This window comes from Opisthocomus hoazin, chromosome 15 (genome assembly GCF_030867145.1).
Source record: "Opisthocomus hoazin isolate bOpiHoa1 chromosome 15, bOpiHoa1.hap1, whole genome shotgun sequence".
NCBI classification, from domain to species: domain Eukaryota; kingdom Metazoa; phylum Chordata; class Aves; order Opisthocomiformes; family Opisthocomidae; genus Opisthocomus; species Opisthocomus hoazin.
The window spans coordinates 23155929-23174713 of NC_134428.1; the positions used below are offsets into that span (position 1 = coordinate 23155929).

The 18785-nt window shown below is 61.6% G+C and overlaps 1 protein-coding gene across 3 annotated transcripts in view; it reads right to left on the minus strand.

The window, feature by feature from the left end:
• The window catches only part of PEMT (phosphatidylethanolamine N-methyltransferase), a 45179-nt gene extending 37865 nt beyond the window's left edge, over positions 1-7314 (minus strand). The window contains exons 1-2 of one of the 3 annotated variants that reach the window (XM_075436732.1): positions 7194-7314; positions 3826-3933 (exon numbers count right to left, since the gene is read on the minus strand). In XM_075436732.1, coding sequence (XP_075292847.1) covers positions 3826-3918 — 93 coding nt within the window. In that variant the 5' untranslated portion in view covers positions 3919-3933; positions 7194-7314. Of the gene's footprint in view, positions 1-3825; positions 3934-6922; positions 7091-7193 lie in introns of those variants that run through there. The other 2 variants (XM_075436731.1, XM_075436730.1) reach the window with 2 other exon arrangements.
• Positions 7315-18785: the final 11471 nt, after the last annotated feature.

Consider the following 18785-nt stretch of genomic DNA (forward strand, 5'->3'; position numbering starts at 1 on the left):
AATGGGCTGCCAGCGCCTGCAGACTCCCTCCTCCCTGCCGGCACAAGACTTCTGATCCACCCGGCAGACTCCGCCGGTCTCCAAAGCAGGAGAAAAGGCTGGGAAATTAAAAATAAATGAACCAAGAGATACACATCCATCAGGAGGCAGGCGTTGTCAGCCCAGGTCCCTGTGCAACTACTGCTTTAATCAAAACCTCATGCAGTTTAAACATTTGACAGGAATCTAGAACGGAGATCTCGTTAGCCTGAACAGGAAAAGCTGCAACCTTGAAGAATAAAATCACCTTTGTCTGATGGGGGTCTATTTTCTTTAAAATCATGCTAAATTACGCTGCTAAGCCCGTTCCTAACCGTGGCATCCGAGGTTTTGCCCTGCAGACTCCTGCAAGGTGCACGGGTGTCTCGAGGGGGTCACCGGAGGCGGCGGGAGGAGCGAGCTCTCGGGCGGCAGGTGAAGACGTGCCATTTCTAAATCGGGCCGTGACGCCAGCTGTAAATTTTTAACAGGCTCAAATCAAGAAAAGGATTGCTGATGGACACGCTCCCCACTCGAAACTCGCTTGCGTGGCGACGGACGTCAGAAGACCTGGCTCACGGCTATGCCACTTGCCTGTTTGCTCTCGAGAGCGTCAGAAGCCTTCCAGCTTTCTAGAAACTCCCCGTGTGCCAAGGCTCGGCCAGCCCTTTAAAGCCGCCCGCAAGCAGGTTATCTGCCTCCCCTGGCTCGAAAACGTTCATCCCCGAGGAGCTGTTATTTAATACCTTCCTTAGTTCCCAAGGGAAGGGAAGTTTCCCCCATCGTTCTGCAGCTTTCCAAACACAGATGGGATTTGCTGAAGTTTCCACCGCTCCGACCTCATTAATGTTTTACGGCACGGCTCCAGCAAAGGGCCCACTCCTCGCCGGGTGCCGCTCAACACCCGACGGCGGCTCAGGCCTCCCAGCTGCGCTGAACATCCTCGGAGAGTTTTAAGCGATATCATCCCCAAAACGGCTCTGCCGCTGCCTTTCGGGGCCTGGCCTGCACCCTGCCGCACACGGGACCGTGGCTCCCAGCAGCTCCTTTCGTAAGAGCGACGGCGGGTGGGAAAGCAGAGACAGGACGAGGAGGAGAGGCAAAAAGGAAAAAAACAGACAATAGTGCAGGAACACATCTAAGCTGTGCCATGGACAACGTAACCCAGGAGCCACCCCGGGACAGGTGGGATTTTAATTGGCACGGAGTCAGGGGGAAGCAGAAGAAGGGGTGCAAGCCCTGGGTTTGGTGGGGAAAAGCAGCGGGCGACCCTGGGGAGACATTCACGGTACCTCCCGGCACATGCCTGCAGGGAGCAGGGTGGGAATTGGGAATCCTGAGGGTTATTTTTTTGAGAGCTTTTCTCCCCTGCAGGGAACAGGAGGGAGCATCAGCACAGCCCGGCTGGAGTCCTGCAAATTGCCTCACTTCGGCTCTGGTCCTCTAAATTGCTCTCTTAACCGAAGCACATAAATCGACCCGACTAGCATCAGGGCTTTTTTTCCAGAGCCATGCTCCCCCACAGCCTTCGGAGTCCGTGCTTCGTCCCCAAACCCTGCAGGTTTTGTCCCAAAGAAACAGGCCTGGTGCTTAGTGGGGCAAACGCCTCGCCGTGCTCGAGGCCTCGAGACGCGTCTCTCCATCGGCCGGGCACCGCACGGAGCCGGCGTTTCCCCACCATGGATTGACTCCGAGGAGCTGCACAGCGGGGACAACCCGGTGCCAAGCTTCGCAAGAGGCAGCCGTGGCCAGAGTTCAGCAGAAACGGGGAATTAAGACTAAACCAATGCATGCCCACCCAATTTCTACCCAGAGCAGGAATTTCATGCACGGGAGGGGTTTGACCAGGGTCCCACATTACTTATTCAGCGCAGAGAGCAGAGAGTGCTTGGCGCTGCACTAAAGCTTTGCACTAAAGCTCCTGCAGCCCAAAGTAATTCGGACGCAGATGCCATTTCTGCGGTAGGAAATCAAACAGCAAAAGACAGAGGGGGCCTGTGGAGGGATGCAGGGAAAGCAAGAATTGCTGCTGGCTAGGTGGAGGCAGGGGACATGGACCAGATGGAAAAAAGGATGGGGAGGGGGTGAAGGAAGCAGATGAGGGAAAATCCAGGGATGGCTGGGGCCACTCCTGCTCAAACGCAGCCGATAGCGGGGGCTTGCTCAGGGCTGCAGGTCCCACAGCCCCCCCTGCAAGAGCCTCCCTGCAGCACCCGGTGCGAGCCGTACACCGGGACGGGCAGAGCCTGAAAACGCCAGGGCGATGCCGGGGTGCCTGGGCAGAGCAAACGGACAGACAGAGGCACACGGACCCACGGCCTTTAGAGCCGGGGAAACGTCCAGTGCCGCGCTCGCCCGCCCAGAGCTGCCCACCACCGCACCAGCTCCGGCCGCTGGCCGCAGACCCATGCAGGGCTGCCTCGCGCTCCCCGGCGCAGGCCATGCACGTCTTGGTTGCAGTGCCACCTGCCGCCAACCGCAACGCTCCTGCGACGCTGCAACGCCGAGCAGCCAGCTCCCTCCTGTTACATCAGCTTTCCCCGGCCTTTAACAGCAGCCAAAGTCTTGATCCAAAAAGCAACGCTATTTCCCAAGCTGCAGCCGTCCCACGAGTCGCAGGCGGAGCAGCAGACGCTAATAAAGTGCTTTTTTCTTTTCCTTTCATGCCAGAGCCGGTCTCTCCCCCCACAGACCACATCCTGAATCTTCTTGTTCATTGATTCTTTATGCTAAACGATGACTCCGCAGTCGACAGAATGTGGCATATTCTAGTTCGCGTTTCAGACACCGTGAGACTTTTTAATAACGAGTTGCATGAAAAATTAGGGAGGCTGCAACAAAAGAGCTCCGACGGAGGTTTCCAAAGTGACTCACAGCCAGGAGAGCCTCGCTTTTCCAAAGCCCAGCGTGAGACAATCTCCAGAGCCCCCGCGCTCAGAGAGAGCCGAGTCCTCCCCCTCTGGAAAAACAAGGCCTTTTGACAGAGACTTCCCCAGGGTGAGAACCCCCGCAGGGAGGTTTGGCGAGCGGCTTTGGGAATTTTGGCCGAGACAACGTCCCGTTCCCACGAGCGCTCGCGGGGAGGTGGTTTCACCCCACACCTCAGCTGTGCTGCCGAGGGTGCCGCGGGGCGGGAGCCGGCTTCAAAAACGGAGGAAGGCACCGAACCGCAGCGGCAAAGGGCAGCGGAGACTCCTCCAGCCTCAGCTCCTGAACTGTTGTGGCACCCACGGAGACAGCGAGCATCGCCCGGGCGCAGGTATCCCTGCTCCTGCTCGGGGCTGGCTCGCCGCCAGCGCCGCAGCTCTCGGCCAGGCTCTGCAGCACGACGGAGGGGGAATTTCTTCAGGTTAACTTTTGGCTGACTGTTTTTCCTCCCTGCCATCCACACAACCAGCTGCCAACATATTTCAAGGGGAAATAGCAGGCAAATACCATTTATGCCCAGTCCCAGTGGTGACCAGTGCCTGGCTGCTGGGACGAGAGGCGCGGCAGGAAGTGGCTGAAGGACAGGTTTGGTTGCTCTGCTCCCTCTCCCAAGCTCAGCTCCTAATTCCTTCTGCATCCCGCCTTCACCTGCTCGGTGACACCCACCACAGCCACCCCCAGCCCCAGGAGCTCTCTCTGCAGCACAGGGCCCTGCTCCCCACCCCTAACACCTCATAACCGACCACCGCCCACCCCACCCAGCCCAGCAGCCTTCCCCAAAAGGGCTTTTTCCTCCAGCGTGGCCTAAAGGAGATCCCCCTGCAGCTGGCAAAGGAAGGTTAGAAATAACGGGGCGGCCGGCGCGCAGGTGGCTCTTACCACGTTCCAGAAGAGTGGGTTGAAGGCGATGGAGAGGACCGCCGCAATGAAGCCAGTGTCGGTCACGTCCACGTAGCCGAAGAGCCGTGCCATGGCTGTCACATCCACCTGTGGGGTGAGAGCCAGTTACTGGGGTGTGGATCCCCGTTATGGGGAATACGGGGTGCTTCGCCTCAAACCAAGGGCATCAGCTGCCCTGCAAGAGCAGACAAATCTTTTAACGGCCCGAGCAACGCGTTGTCACAGCTTGCGAAGCGCTATGGCGGGGTGCGAAGCCAAGCAGAGGGATGGGCGCTCCTCCAAGGCATCTCCCCCCGGCACCTTGGGGACCCCCACGTTCGCAGCAGCGCCCAGAAGGACCCGGGGGCTGTGAGGATGCTGCTGCTGCGGGGACAAGCATCGGCCCGACGGGGCGGCTGCCAAACGGAGCGTGTTTCCAAGCCGCAAGACAGGCAGCAGGGTTTGACAGCGCCTCGGCGTCCCCGGGGACGGACGACTGTCCCGGGGATGCTGCTCTGCACGGAAACTTTGCCTTCCACAAAGCAAGAGCGAGGCAAACCCCTCCACAGTGACGGGGGGGGGATGCATTTGCACTGTAAGAAGCTGCAAAAGACTTTCTCGTCTTACTTCATGACAACAAGCAAACACCCCTAACGCTGGTCGGTTTTCCCCCTTTCTCCTTTTCAGAAAGAGGTGTTTTTCCCCCCGGACGGCTCCCCAACATCGCCTGCGTTTTTACGTGCACTAAGCCATGCTGCTTGTCCCTCCCCGCCTCCTCTCCCTGCAGCGGTATTTGGATGAAAAACAGCCAGTGTCTTTTTTTCTTGCCAAAAACTTCGAAAACAAAAAGACAAAACAGCCCAGCCCGAGCCCTTCCCTCGCTTCAATCAAAATCAAGACAACATTGAGACGTGGAAGGGTTTTGCTTCCCAAACACAGCTGTGTTTGCGAGCCCTCCGGATTCCAGGGGACGGGAACGGCTCGAAAAGGCATCAGCTCCACCTCGCCCGGCCGGGAGAGAAATTCCGACCGGCTCCTCAGGGTTCTTCGAAGGAACCAGAGCCGCAGTGGGATTTGTGGAGTGGGGCTGCCAAACCTGCCGCCTCTCGTAGCCAAAAGGCCCTGGGGATGGCTCCCGCGCTGACCCGGGGCACGCCGAGCCGCTGCGGGTGCCTCCGGCGCAGCCATGACCATGTGGGGTGCAAAGTGCACGAGCAAAGGCCGCACCGCCCCGGGGAAACGGGGGGATCCTCACCGGGGTCTGCGTCGGCCAACAAACCGCCCCAGCTCCTCCATCCCAGCCCGCGGGACGGAGGTGCTGGCGAGGAATGACGGGAACAGCCCCCAGGGCCTGATCCTGACCCATCTTCCCCCATTCCCACCCTCCCCGGCGTCTCTCCCGCCTCCCATCACCCCCAAGAAGCCCTTCGCCATCAGACCTCGACCCTTCAAACCCAGCGCTGTCAAACCGTAACCCTGGCACCGCGACGGCGCCGGGGCCGAACTGTCCGGTCCCGCTTCAATGGCAACCCAGCGGGGACCAGGACAGCTTCTTTCCTCTCGTTTCGTACGGCACTGAGCACACCGCCAGCACGGGCGGAACAAAAGCTCCTTGACCTACTAACTCCCGGCTGGCGACATCGTTAACATTGCGCTCACCTTCTTTTCTCCTCCTCAACAACCAAACCGGCCGCTGGCAGCGGGAGGCAGATTGGCCTGTGCCTGGTGTGTGCTTTCCGGGATAAAAGGGGAGCCCATTAGGATGAGCTGTCTCTGCAAGCTGCCGGCTGCCACGTAACAGGCACAGAACATTCAACTTTGCTCACTCCTCCCTGACGGGCAATAAATAACGGTGGCAAATGCGGCCCGCTTGCCCGCGGCCACAAAGTCAGGGAGGGCCGGAGCTGCTCAGGCACCCAGGCCCAGAGCTGCACGGGCACCCAGACCAGAGGTGCTTGGACATCCAGATCAGAGCTGCTCAGGCACCTGGACGAAAGCTCCATGGACACCCAAACCAGAGCTGCTCAGACACCCAGGCCCAGAGCTGCTGGGGCACCCAGACCAGAGCTGCTCAGACACCCAGACCAGAGCTGCACATGCACCCAGACCAGAGCTGCTCAGATACCCAGACCAGAGCTGCACGGGCACCCAGACCAGAGCTGCTCGGGCACCCAGACCAGAGCTGCACATGCACCCAGACCAGAGCCGCTCGGACACCCAGACCAGACCTGCTCAGGCACACAGACCAGAGCTGCTCGGGCACCAAGACCAGAGCTGCTCAGGCACCCAAACCAGAGCTGCACATGCACCCAGACCAGAGCTGCTCGGACACCCAGACCAGAGCTGCTCAGGCACACAGACCAGAGCTGCTCGGGCACCAAGACCAGAGCTGCTCGGGCACCCAGACCAGAGCTGCACGGGCACCCAAACCAGAGCAGCTCGGGCACCCAGACCAGAGCTGCTCAGGCACCTAGACCAGAGCTGCTCAGAGATCCAGACCAGAGCTGCTTAGGCACCCAGACCAAAGCTGCACGGGCCCCCAAACCTGCTTGGACATCCAGATCAGAGCTGCTCAGGCACCCGGGCGAGAGCTGCATGGGCACCTCAGTGAGAGCTGCTCGGACACCCGGACAAGAGCTGCTCAGGCACCCAGGCCCAGAGCTGCTCGGGCACCCAAACCAGAGCAGCTCAGGCACCGGGCGAGCGGGCGGCAGCACCCCGGGAGTGCCGCAGAGCCGGTGCAGCCCTCGCCACGTGGCCCAGCGTGCCGTCACGCCTCGGGTGGAAGCGGGCCAGGCCCGGTGGCGGGCAGGCCTCAGGCACCAGCTACCGGGCGTCCCCGGGGCCGGCGGGCACAGCCCGGGCGGGGATGGGCACCGGGAAAGGCCCGGGTGTATGTGAGGAGGGGGGTCTAGCCCCGGAAGGGGGGGTCTGGCCCCGGGGGGGGGAGTCTGGGCCGGGGGGGGGGTGGGTCTGGCCCAGGGAGGGGCTCTGGCCCGGGTCTGTCCCCCGAGCGACAGTGCCCCGGGCCGGGCCCGTCCCCGGTGCCCACGGCAGAGCCCGGCGCTCCCCGCCCGCCCCGCGGCCCCGCCGGTACCTGGCCGTAGTCCAGGCCGCCCAGCCCCTGGCAGCACTCCCGCGGGAAGGGCCGACCCCCGCCCGCCGCCTCCCGCCGCCCCGCAGCCGGCCCGGGCCGCCCCGCCATGGGGGGTCGGGGGGGTCGGGGGGGGGTCTCCCCGCCGCCTCCTCCACCTCCCCCTCCGGGGCCGGCCCGGCGCGGAGCGGCTGACGGGAAGCGTAGTCCCGCCTCCGCCGGCCGGGCCTCGGGGAGGGGGGGGAGCCGGGCCGGGCCCCGGGGAAGCACTGACCTCGGCGCCGGCCCGGCCGCCTCCGTCGCGGGCTGCGAGCGTGTGTCCGGCGGGGACGGAGGGACGGAGGGAGGGAGGGAGCGAAGGAGGGCGGGCGGCCCGCGCTGCCGCCGCCTGGACTTCGACCCTGCCCGCTGAGGCAACCGGGGCCCGGCGCGAGTCGGCCCCCCCCCCCCCCCCCCCTTCTCCTCCTCCTCCCCGGGGCGGGCGGGATGGGGGCCCCGGGGCCGGGGCTTCGCCCCAAGGGCAGCGGGGGGGGGCGAGGGGGGGGGAGCGCGGAGGGGAGGTGGGGGGGGGCAGGCCGAGGTGGGGGCAGGGAGCCCGCCCTGCCGACCCCTGCCTTGGCCCTGCCCGTGCACCTGCCCGTGTCCCCATGGCCCTGCCCGTGTCCCTGCCCGTGTCCCTGCCTGTGCTGCCCGTGCCCCCACCCATGTCCCTGCCCGTGTCCCCATGCCCCTGTCCATCTCCCTGCCCATGCACCTGCCCATGTCCCTGCTCATGCCTGTGTCCCTGCCTACACTGCCTATGTTCCTGCCTGTGTCCCTGACCGTGCCCCTGCCTGTGCCCCTGCCTGCACTGCTTGTGTCGCTGCCCATCTCCCTGCCTGTATCCCTGCCCATGTCCCTGCCCGTGTCCCCATGCCCCTGCCTGTGCTGCCCGTCTCCCTGCTCAAGCACCTGCCTGTGTCCCTGCCTGTCTCCCTGCCTGCCCATGTCCCATGTCCCTGCCCCTCTCCCTGCCCGTCTCCCTGCCAACCCCTGCCTGTGACCTTGCCTGCACTGCCCATACCGCTGCCCATCTCGCTACCCATCTCCCTGCCGATGCCCCTGCCTGTGCCCCTGCCCGTGCCCCTGCCAACCCCTGCCCGTCACCCTGCCTGCACTGCCCATACCGCTGCCCGTCTCTCTGCCCATCTCCCTGTTCATGCCCCTGCCAACCCCTGCCTGTGCCCCTGTCTGTGTCCCTGCCCGTGTCCCTGCCCGTGCCCCTGCCTGCACTCTCCGTGTCCTTGCCATGTCCCTTCCCGTGCCCCTGCCTGCACTGCCCGTGTCCCTGCCTGTCTCCCTGCCCATGCCCCTGCCCATCTCCCTGCCTGCACTTCCTGTGTTCAGCGCTCACGGCAGGGCCAGGGGGAGGGAAGCAGCTCCACTGGTTCTCTGGTACTGGAAAGGCTGTGGAAATTAAATGTTTGCGTGCCCAGTATTACTCATTCCAGGGCAAAATGTAAAGCCATCAGGTCTGGATGTATTTTACGGACGATTCATTGCAGCCTACTCCCTTCAGCAGGTGGAGTATTTTTTTTTTTTATTGCAGTTATTATTCCTACTAATAATATTTCTCTTCTCCGCTCCTCTCTAGGACGTTTCTGGTTAACCACATCCTGGGCTGCAGTCCCGGACCTGCCTGTGCGTGGGAAGTCAGCTAGTGCTGTCCCCACGGACCTCCGAGGGTCTCTGCACGGACCACCCGCTTTTGCAGACCCTCCTTTGAGGGGAAATAAATTTTCTTCCGAAAGGAGTTTGAGATGAAGGAAACCTCATGAATGAGCTCCAAACGTCCATCCCAGAGGTCTCACGGGAGCGGGGGAAGGACAGGGATGTCTGAGCGCTCGTGTCCTGGCAGGCACCGAAAATGCGCCCGGGTGATGGCTGACACGAAGCCCTCCCCGGCAAAAGGGCGTCCGCGGAGGTTGGCTTCCAGGAGACCCAGGGGATCCCCGCCACGGCTCCCAGCCCCACAGCAAACCGCGTTTCCATCGTTCTGCTGCTCCGAGCCCCTTGCCACAGCAGCGCGTCCCCACCTCCCCACCCGCTCCCGCACGTGGGGTGTTCGCACGGACCCCGACGAGCAGAGTCACGCTCGAAATGGCAGCGCCGGGACGGTTTGGGGTGAGGCGCACACGAAGGCGCTGGGGCTGGGAGCAACGTTCCCCCCAGATGAGCTCCAGCTGCTGCCAGCCTCTTCTCCCTCGCGCTGGCTAATTTTGCTGCGCCGAGCGTGTAATTATCGCCTCCGTCATCGCCCGGGCTGGGGCGCGGGAGCAGATGGGAGGGTGTTTATTTTGCCGAGTCCCACCAGCCCGGCGCTTGGGGCAGCGGGGAGGGCGAAGGGGATGCAGTGGGGACAGCAATGCTGGCTGGGTTCAGAGAGGAGGAAACATCTCCCCTGGGGAGGGAATTAGTGGGGGACAAAACCTGCTGCGAGGGGAGGACGTCGCGGTGCTGCCAGGGATGCTGTGGCAGGCTGCGGGGGAACGGGTCTGGCCGTGGGGCGGAGGGAGGGAGGGATGGGTGGTGAGGAGGTGCGGCAGGGTGAGCTGTCTCGCTGGGTCCTCACTCGAGGCCGGGGGAGCTGGGCAGTCGGGGACGCGTCCGTCCTGTCACCCCACATTGAGGGGCACCCAGTGAGGGCGTGCGATGCGGGACCTGGTGCCATACCATCACATCGGCTGTGTTTGGGGCAGGGAATCCCGTGGGAGCCCTCACCCTATTCCCGCTGCCAAATCCCAGGGCAAGGGGCAACGGGCACAAACTGAAGCAGAGGAAGCTCCAGCTGAACACGAGGAAGAACTTCTTCCCTCTGAGGGTGACGGAGCCCTGGCCCAGGCTGCCCAGGGAGGCTGTGGAGTCTCCTTCTCTGGAGATATTCCAGCCCCGCCTGGACGCGGTGCTGTGCAGCCTGCTCTGGGTGACCCTGCTTGGGCAGGGGGTTGGGCTGGGTGACCCACAGAGGTCCCTTCCAACCCCGACCATTCTGTGATTCTGTTAAAAAGGGACTGGGGGTGTTTGCAGAGGTGGGGCCCTCCATGCTGGCCTCCGTCCCGCCTCGGAAACATCCCAGCAGCTGTGAAGGAGACAAAGAGGGCTTTCTTACAGGGCTGGATATTTCTTTGTGTCCCCAGCCCTCCCCTTCTCCCCGTGGCGTGCCTTTTATCCAGCTCTCCGTTTCTGAGCACCGAGCTAAGGGAGAGAGCATTACCCTTGGCTTTCCCAAGTCCCTTCGCAGCTTGAACTCCCCCCAGCGCCCTTTGAAATCCCACCACGGCCCCGAGAGGTCACCAATGAACGTGGGGTTGCGCATGCCTGCGTGGGCAGAAGGCACTTAAACGAAGTCATTCGTAACGGCGGCAACGCTATGCCCTGTCAGAGGGAGGACTGGGAGCCAGCTCGCCGTTGGCAGCCGGTAACGGCACGCAGGGATCGTGCAGCGGCCGCTGCTTCCGCTGGTGTCTGCTGCAGCGGCACCGAGGGGTTTCCACGCCTTTGCCACGCTCCTCGCGCGCCGCTCGGCAAGGCGTGTGCTCGGCGGTCTGGGGAAGGGTGCTCGCTGCCTGCGAGTTGGTTGGCAGGGTGCTGAGGCCAGCTGCAGTTTGCTCAGGAGCTTTTCAAACACGAGGAGAGCCAGGGGATGCCCGACTCGTGGAAAGCCAGGGCAGGGAGTGCTATCGGGTGAGAAATGGGGCATTGGTTGGGAAACTGCAGCCAGGTCAGCTTCAGCACTGAGCGACGTCTCTGCTTACAGCACAGGAGAAAGTTTCCAGGTCAAAAGATTGGTTTTCTTGCTGAGAAAAAGCAAAAAAAAAGGGAGTATAAAGCACCCACAGCTTCCACTCTCCGCAGGTAATTCTCGCTGCCATCCCTCGCAAAGCAGGACAAGCTCATGATCTCCCCTGCTCACCTGCAGCTCCTGTAACCCCCCCTCGCCCATCACTCCAGCCGGGGGAACCAGGCTTTGTGGTTGTCCCCAGCAAGCCTCGGTGGTCACCGGGGAGGGCCGCTTTCTGACGGTGACCTTGGGTTCTCATATCCGCCTGGGTCCACCCCAGCTTCATCCCTTGCTGACGGAGGGACCGCAGGCGCCACGTGAGGCTGGGGCCTTTGTCCCTGTCCTCTGCGTCCCCTTCCCCGAGGGCTGTGTCACGTTCCACATGTTCAGACCCTCCCTGAAATAAAGCTGACCCCCCCGTGGATTTAACCCTTGCAAAGCTCCAAGGGCTTGGACTGACCGGTCACGGAGAGCAAGGACAGAGCATCAAAACACGCGGTAAAGGACAGCATCACAAGCCTAGAGAGAAGCAAATAACCCTGGAGCATGGAGCTAAAACCTTGGGCAGGAGCAGCAAAATTGCAGATACTCTTCTGTCCTCCATCAGATAACGCGCTGTCACCAGCGGTGCGATGCTGCAATCCAGACCTGCAATCCTAGTGGAAATCCTCTAGTGTTTGTGCTGGAGGTTAGCTCTATTTATATTCAGATGAATGATTTACTCGAGTAATTGGCACACAGCTCCCCCATTACGGATCATAAAGAATTAATCACGAGATTTTCAATGCTCCCCTATCAATTTTATTAGGCTTGATTGAATGCGGTGGATTGGGAACATATGGCATGCGAGTCAGACTCTGCTCCCAGTTACACCCCGGGTAAGGCTGGGGACTCGCTCGGCTGCTGATCCCTGTAAATCCGGAGAGGCAGCTGCTCCTTCCTTTCTTTCCATTCCCTGACTGCTCCTTGCATTCCCTTAAATGTCCAGGGATGCAGAGAGCAACCAAGATCAACTCCACGCACCCAAATCCTCCAAAAGCCTGAGATGCTCTCAAACTGAAAGCCAAGGCTGGGAAGAGGATGCTTTGCTTCCAGCTCCTCCGTACATCGGCACGAGCCAGGAACTGGAGCCAAACGCTCGGGAGCTCGAGATCTGCCCCTAGAGCAGTTGTCGAACAACAGCCCCTGAGAAGGGGACGTGTCACAGCGTGGGACGCTTGTCGCGGTTGAAAGCTGAGGATGCCTGTGTTGGCGTCGGGGCCTCCTGCCAGGCAGGTTTGCCCACGGGCGACGCTTTCTTGTAAGAAAGAATTAGCAACAAGAAGTCCTAACGCCCACAGGAGCGGGATGACACATCCCTGCCCCGAACCAGCAGTGTGGTGTGATTCCCTGGAGCAGAAACCCTCTTAAAAGCTGCGTCCCCTCCGTAGCTCCCCTCACGCAGAGAACCAGGAAAACCTCCAAAACTTCCACGCCGAAGGCTCACAGTCCTTCCCCGGCGTTCTCGCTTGTGGGCGTTGTCACCATGCTGGCTTGTGATGCAGCCACGGGGATGGCACGGGGCCCTGCTCCAGCTCGTGGGCAGCGCTCACCCCTGGTGAAGCTGCTCCCGCTGCGCTCCCAGTAACTCCACCAGTAGCTCAATAGGTGTTAACAGGAGGGAATGGGAACTTTGGACGTGGATGGAGCTGCTTGCAGAAGCGTGGCTTATCCTGTACCAGGCTCGCAGAGCAACCGGTCTGGCACGGCTACAACCCACGTCCCCATCTGCCGTCTTGAGCAGCTGCACTGAAGGGCACCGAGAAGTGACTGCCAGTAACTCTTGGCAGGAACAGGCGAGGAAACCTCCCTCCGGGGAGAGCAGAGCTGGGGAGGGCAGATCAGAAACGCAGCAGAGGACAGAGCGGAGATCTGTCCTTCCTGCAGGCAGAGGGGAACAGCAGCAGCTCCTTCGCCTTTACGGTCAAAACGTCTTGCGTACGCGGGGTCCTGGCTCGGGAGCAGAGCAGGCAGGACCTCGCGCAGGGGTCTTGCCAAGCGTCAGGGTGCCCCGATCGCCCGGGGCTGCCTCTTCTCTGCCCTGCCCGTACCCAAACCGGCTCTCCGAAGCCTTGCCGTGTCCACACTTCTGGGCAAAGAGCCCTCGTGAGCACCCCAGGCTTTGGGACCCCCCCAGCTGACCCCAAGTACAGCTGACATCGGCAGCTCGGAGATGGGGAGCGTCCCCCCAGGTCTTGCCTTGGTGCTCTGCCCTGGCAACAGCCATGGCTTGCTTAGCTGTAACCCAGGCCATCGTGCCCTGGCCACGCACTGTTGGGGAGAGCACAGAATAACAGAATCACAGAATGGTAGGGGTTGGCAGGGACCTCTGTGGGTCACCCAGTCCAACCCCCTGCCCAAGCAGGGTCACCCAGAGCAGGCTGCACAGCACCGCGGCCAGGCGGGGCTGGAATATCTCCAGAGAAGGAGACTCCACAGCCTCCCTGGGCAGCCTGGGCCAGGGCTCCGTCACCCTCAGAGGGAAGAAGTTCTTCCTCATGTTCAGCTGGAGCTTCCTCTGCTTCAGTTTGTGCCCGTTGCCCCTTGTCCTGTCGCTGGGCACCACTGAACAGAGTCTGGCCCGGTCCTCCTGACACCCACCCTGCAGATATTTGTAGGCATTTCTAAGGTCCCCTCTCAGCCTTCTCTTCTCCAGGCTGAACAAGCCCAGCTCCCTCAGCCTCTCCTCATAGGAGAGATGCTCCAGTCCCCTGACCATCCTCGTAGTCCTCCGCTGGACTCTCTCCAGTAGCTCCTCATCTTTCTTGAACTGGGGAGCCCAGAACTGGACCCAGTCTCCAGATGGGGCAGAGCAGAGGGGGAGGAGAACCTCCCTCGCCCTGCTGCCCACACTCCTTCTAATGCACCCCAGGATCGCATTGGCCTTCTTGGCACCCAGGGCACGCTGCTGGCTCATGGTCACCCTGTCGTCCCCCAGCACTCCCAGTCCCTCTCCGCAGAGCTGCTCTCCAGCAGGTCCGCCCCAAGCCTGTACTGATGCCTGGGGTTGTTCCTCCCCAGGTGCAGGACCCTGCCCTTGCCCTTGTTGAATTTCATCAGGGCGGAGCGAGGGGACAGACACAGAGGCACTAAGGTGCATTTTTCCAGACTCAGCCTATTTCCAGGGAGCTCTGGTGCCCCAGGAGCCGTGCGTGTGATGGGCGCTGCGGGAAGGAAGCCGCGCTGTTGGAGGAGCTTCCCAGCATCTGCGCTCTGAGCCCGGTGGAGACAACATTTAGGGAAGGATTCACAACAGCTTCCCCGCTCCCCGAGGCTGCATTCATCACCAGCACGCCTCTAATGAAGCAGAGGCTTTGCTTTCTGGGATCAATGAATCCGCCGATCGTGACCTGTCTGCTAAGTGGGAAATCAGGTCTCTCCCTCCCCGAACTCGTCTGGGCTCGGCTCAAACAGCAGGCTCTGTCCCCAGGGTACTCTGTGCTGCTTAATTGCAAACCCCGTGTCTGATTAGAGAGCGGCAGCGAGGGTGTGCAGAAGCTCTGGCTACCACAGCCCGGCAGAGCTGGCTGCTCACCCAGCCTGGCTGCACGGAGGGAGGAAATTTCGGGGCTCCAGGAGGGTGGAAATGCCCCCGGCCTTCTCTGCTCCATAAGGTCCTGATTCCGCACGGCTGGCTGGAGGGTTTATTGCCGGTTCGCTCTCACCCAAAGCCCTAAATCCCCCAAACCCTTTAAATCCCTCCAAAGCACCTTTCACAGCGACACAGATGCTTGAAGGGAAGCTGAGGCTTCCCAAAGCAGGAGGCAGCTGCTACCACATCCCCTGGCCACAAATGTGTTCCACACTGGGGAGGGGAAATGGCCCCCACTGTCCCCTGGGTCCATCCGAGGAGGCCGGGCAGCTTTCCCTAACGCTGCCTGCACCTCCCGGTCCTCTCTGTGCCTACAAACCACCCCGGGCACCCTCAGCACCTTTGCCCGTACGGTGCAAGGCGCAGAGGGGTGAGCCAGCCTCCGAAAAACTTCCCTGCACATCATCAGCCCAGGGATAGAAGCCATTGCTCCAGGCACGTTATAATCAGGGTGCCCCGTTAGCCAAGCAGCCAGGTTCCGGATGCCGAGCCATCCCGATGCTCGCCTCACGCTTGCCGCAGCAGGGAGGATGGAGGGAGCTGGGTCATGGCGCCCAGCGTCACCTCCACGGCCGCCTCTCATCCCTCGCTCTGCTGGCAGCCGGCTTTTCCCAGGCAATCAGCCTTGCCCTCGGGTGTGACAGCCAGGACGGCTGCGGAAGGAAGAAGAAAAACCCCTCATTGAGGACTCGGCGGGGGGCGAAGCCTGGTAGTGGGGGCTGCTTCGTGCCGCGCGTGACAAGGGGCAACGGGCACAAACTGAAGCAGAGGAAGCTCCAACTGAACCCCAGGAAGAACTTCTTCCCTCTGAGGGTGACAGAGCCCTGGCCCAGGCTGCCCAGGGAGGCTGTGGAGTCTCCTTCTCTGGAGATATTCCAGCCCCGCCTGGACGCGGTCCTCTACAGCCTACTGTAGGTAACCCTGCTTGGGCAGGTGGTTGGACTAGATGACCCACAGAGGTCCCTGCCAACCCCGACCATTCTGTGATGCTGTGATTCTGTGATGCTCTGATTCTGTGATGGCCCACACAGCAGGCACTGGGTCTCGGTGCTCAGCGCCACGGAGAGCTGAGCTGGGAGCTTATTTGGGGCATCAGCCCTTCCGTGAGGAGTCTCCCAAAGCTGCGGGGATGCGCTCTGCCTCCGGGCGCAAACGTCTTGGGGAGACCCCAGGAAGGGCTGGCTTGCAGGTCTGGGACACGAACGCACGCTCGCGGGGACCGGGGAGGAGGCTTCCTCGGGGGCACACAGGTTTATCCGGAGGAACCGCAGAGCCGGCTATAAATACCTCCTCGGAGCATCACTCCCCCGCCTCTTGGATGTTTTGCTGTTATTTACTTCAAACCCGCTCCTGCTGCCGTTATTTTTATCTTCTCTTCTTTCGCTCCGCTTTTGCAGCTGTTTCTGAGCTGCCCCGTGGAAGCGTCACAAAAAGGAAGACGGGAAGAAGGTTGGGGACCCCACAGAATCCCAGCATGATGGGGGTTGGCAGGGACCTCTGTGGGTCACCCAGCCCAACCCCCTGCCCAAGCAGGGTCACCCAGAGCAGGCTGCACAGCACCGCGTCCAGGCGGGGCTGGAATATCTCCAGAGAAGGAGACTCCACAGCCTCCCTGGGCAGCCTGGGCCAGTGTCCCAGGACGGCAGAGTCCCCATGGCCAGCGAGCTCCCCGGCTCCTGGTGTGGTGCCATCCCAGCGACACGCGATGGGCAGGAGCTCTGCCCTCGTGTCCCACCGGCGAGGTCATGGCAGCCCCCGAGCAGGGAGCTCCTCTGCTCCGGGCATCGCGCTCACCCCAGCTGGACTGATATTAAACACTGATATTAAAGGGTGTAGCAGCCCTGCAGAGCCTTTCCCACCTTCTCCCTGGTGCATCCCAGGGGCTTTCTGCTCCACTTCCACCCAGCCTTTGGCCGGATGCTTTCCTCTGCCGAGATGAGCCGGTCCCGCAGCCCGGCACCGAGTGCTGCCAGCTCCCAGCAAGCCCAGCTCCCCGTGCCATCCCTGAATCAGTGGCTGGTCACAAGGTCCCCACAGGACTGATGCAGTGGGTGACCAAAAGCGTGTCCCACTGTGGGGATGGGGCTAACAGGGTCTCCTGCTGCTCTCCAGCCACTGGCATTTGTTGAATTCGCAGGGAATCAGTTTCCCTGCGGTGCCAAACCCCTGCCAGAGCTGAAGGAAACCAGGCAAGAGGCTCCGAAATTAATGGAAATAGTGGCAATGTGAGTAGGCAGAGACAGATGAGCTTAATTCCATTAAACAAATTAAAAACACATTGCTCCTCACCACCATGAGCCCGAAGTTCTGAGCTGTAGCGGCTGGAGAGGAGGGGGAGCTGCCCCACTGACCCCCTCCCCACCTGGCCACAGAGAAGTACGGGTGGAGGCTCCTGCCTTGGCCCTTGGACCCCCCCCAAACTGAGCAACCAGGTTTTGCTGCCACGACCCTCCCCGTAGGCAGACTGGGAGCTGGGGGCTGCTGCCGGGTGCCAACCCAGGTCGTTTCAGCAAGAAGAAACTGCTGGAGCCAACTTTTTGATTCTTCCCCTTGGCCTTTTCAGAAAGATGAGGAACACTGAGCATTAACTGACCTCTGCTTTGTAGAAAACAGGGCCTGAAACAAAAGGTCTGGGGTTTCCACACCTAAACCAAAGCAGACGCCATCTGGAGTACTGCGTCCAGTGCTGGGCTCCCCAGTTCAAGAAAGATGAGGAGCTACTGGAGAGAGCCCAGCAGAGGGCTACAAGGATGAGGAGGGGACTGGAGCATCTCTGCTACGAGGAGAGGCTGAGGGAGCTGGGCTTGTTCAGCTGGAGAAGAGAAGGCTGAGAGGGGACCTTAGAAATGCTGATAAATATCTGCAGGTTGTGTGTCAGGAGGACAGGGCCAGACTCTTTCCAGTGGTGCCCAGCGACAGGACAAGGGGCAACGGGCACAAACTGAAGCAGAGGAAGCTCCAGCTGAACCCGAGGAAGAACTTCTTTCCTCTGAGGGTGACGGAGCCCTGGCCCAGGCTGCCCAGGGAGGCTGTGGAGTCTCCTTCTCTGGAGATATTCCAGACCCGCCTGGCCGCGGTGCTGTGCAGCCTGCTCTGGGTGACCCTGCTTGGGCAGGGGGTTGGGCTGGGTGACCCACAGAGATCCCTTCCAACCACTGCCATGCTGGGATTCTGTGATTCTGTGACTGTTTACCTCATCAAAGGTTTAAGGTGTTATTTCTCTTATTGCTGTCTATGCTCCCTCCTCCCCACATCCCTCCCCACATCCTTCCTTCTTCCAACACCCAAAGAAGCCAGAAACCGCCTGGAAGCACCAAAACCCAGACATCCCCTTTGCTGGAGTACCTGCCCGGAGCATCGCCCGCTTGCCAAGAATCAGGGTTTTTCTGCAGAACCCCATAAAAAGCGCAGCCGGCTGGGCTGCAGGTCGCTGCCCGGGCAGGGGTGCAGAGGCTCCGCGCCGGCCGTCGGGACAGATGTTTTCTGCCTTGGTTTGCTGTTGCTACTGGGGAGCCCCTGGGGCCCCATTTGGACATCGGCTGTCGGGGGAGAAAATGGATCCAAAGGGCGGAGAGGGGAGGAGGAGAGGCTGGAGCGGGATTGTGAGGATGGGGTGGACCTGGCACCCACTGGGTGGGCATCACTGGACGTGGGCACAGCAGCGGTGGGAGGAGGACAGCCCGGCTGGAAGTGTGGCGGGAGCAGGAATGAGGAGGCTTTGCCAGCAGATGGGTTTAGCGGGGGCTGCTGTGAATTCTTCAGTGTGGGGAAAGACTTTAAATCCCAACGGGCTGCTCCTCTCCAAGGTCTGCTCCAGCCCAGACGGGCAGGCGTCCAGGGGAGCCTCCTGGCCTGGATTGCGCAGGAGGTCACGGCTCTCCCTGCGGGCTCGGCGAGCTGGAGCCCGGCGAGGACGGGAAACCACGCTTGGGGGGTCCGCTCCAGGGCACAGGGACCCTCCGTGGGCGCACCCAGCGACCCGCTCCCCGCTGCTGCTGAGGGTGCTGCGATGGGGAGCAGCTGCCGGGGGTTGGGAAAGCCTTCGGTCACCCCTGTGCCACCAGAGACCCCGCCGCTGGCACCGGCCCTGGTTTCCAAGGCAGGGCTCAAAGCAGTTGCCTCTCCTCCTCCCTCAGTACCGGGCAGAGTCTGGCCCCGCACCGGCTGCCGGGGATCGGCGCCAGGCTGCGAACAAGTCTCAGCTACACGGAGAGCGGTCGCGTCCCGCAGCTGGTAGGGGCATGCAGGACAACGCTAACTGGGAAATTACCTCTGTCTCCTTGTGCTTCTCATTAAAGCCAAGCCCGGCAGCGTGTGTGTTTTCCCCCAGCCGGGTGCTCGGCGGGGACGGGTGGGTACGCGGGTGCTTGTGGGGCAGGAGACAGGATCCAGCCCCACTCAGCGCATCGATGCCT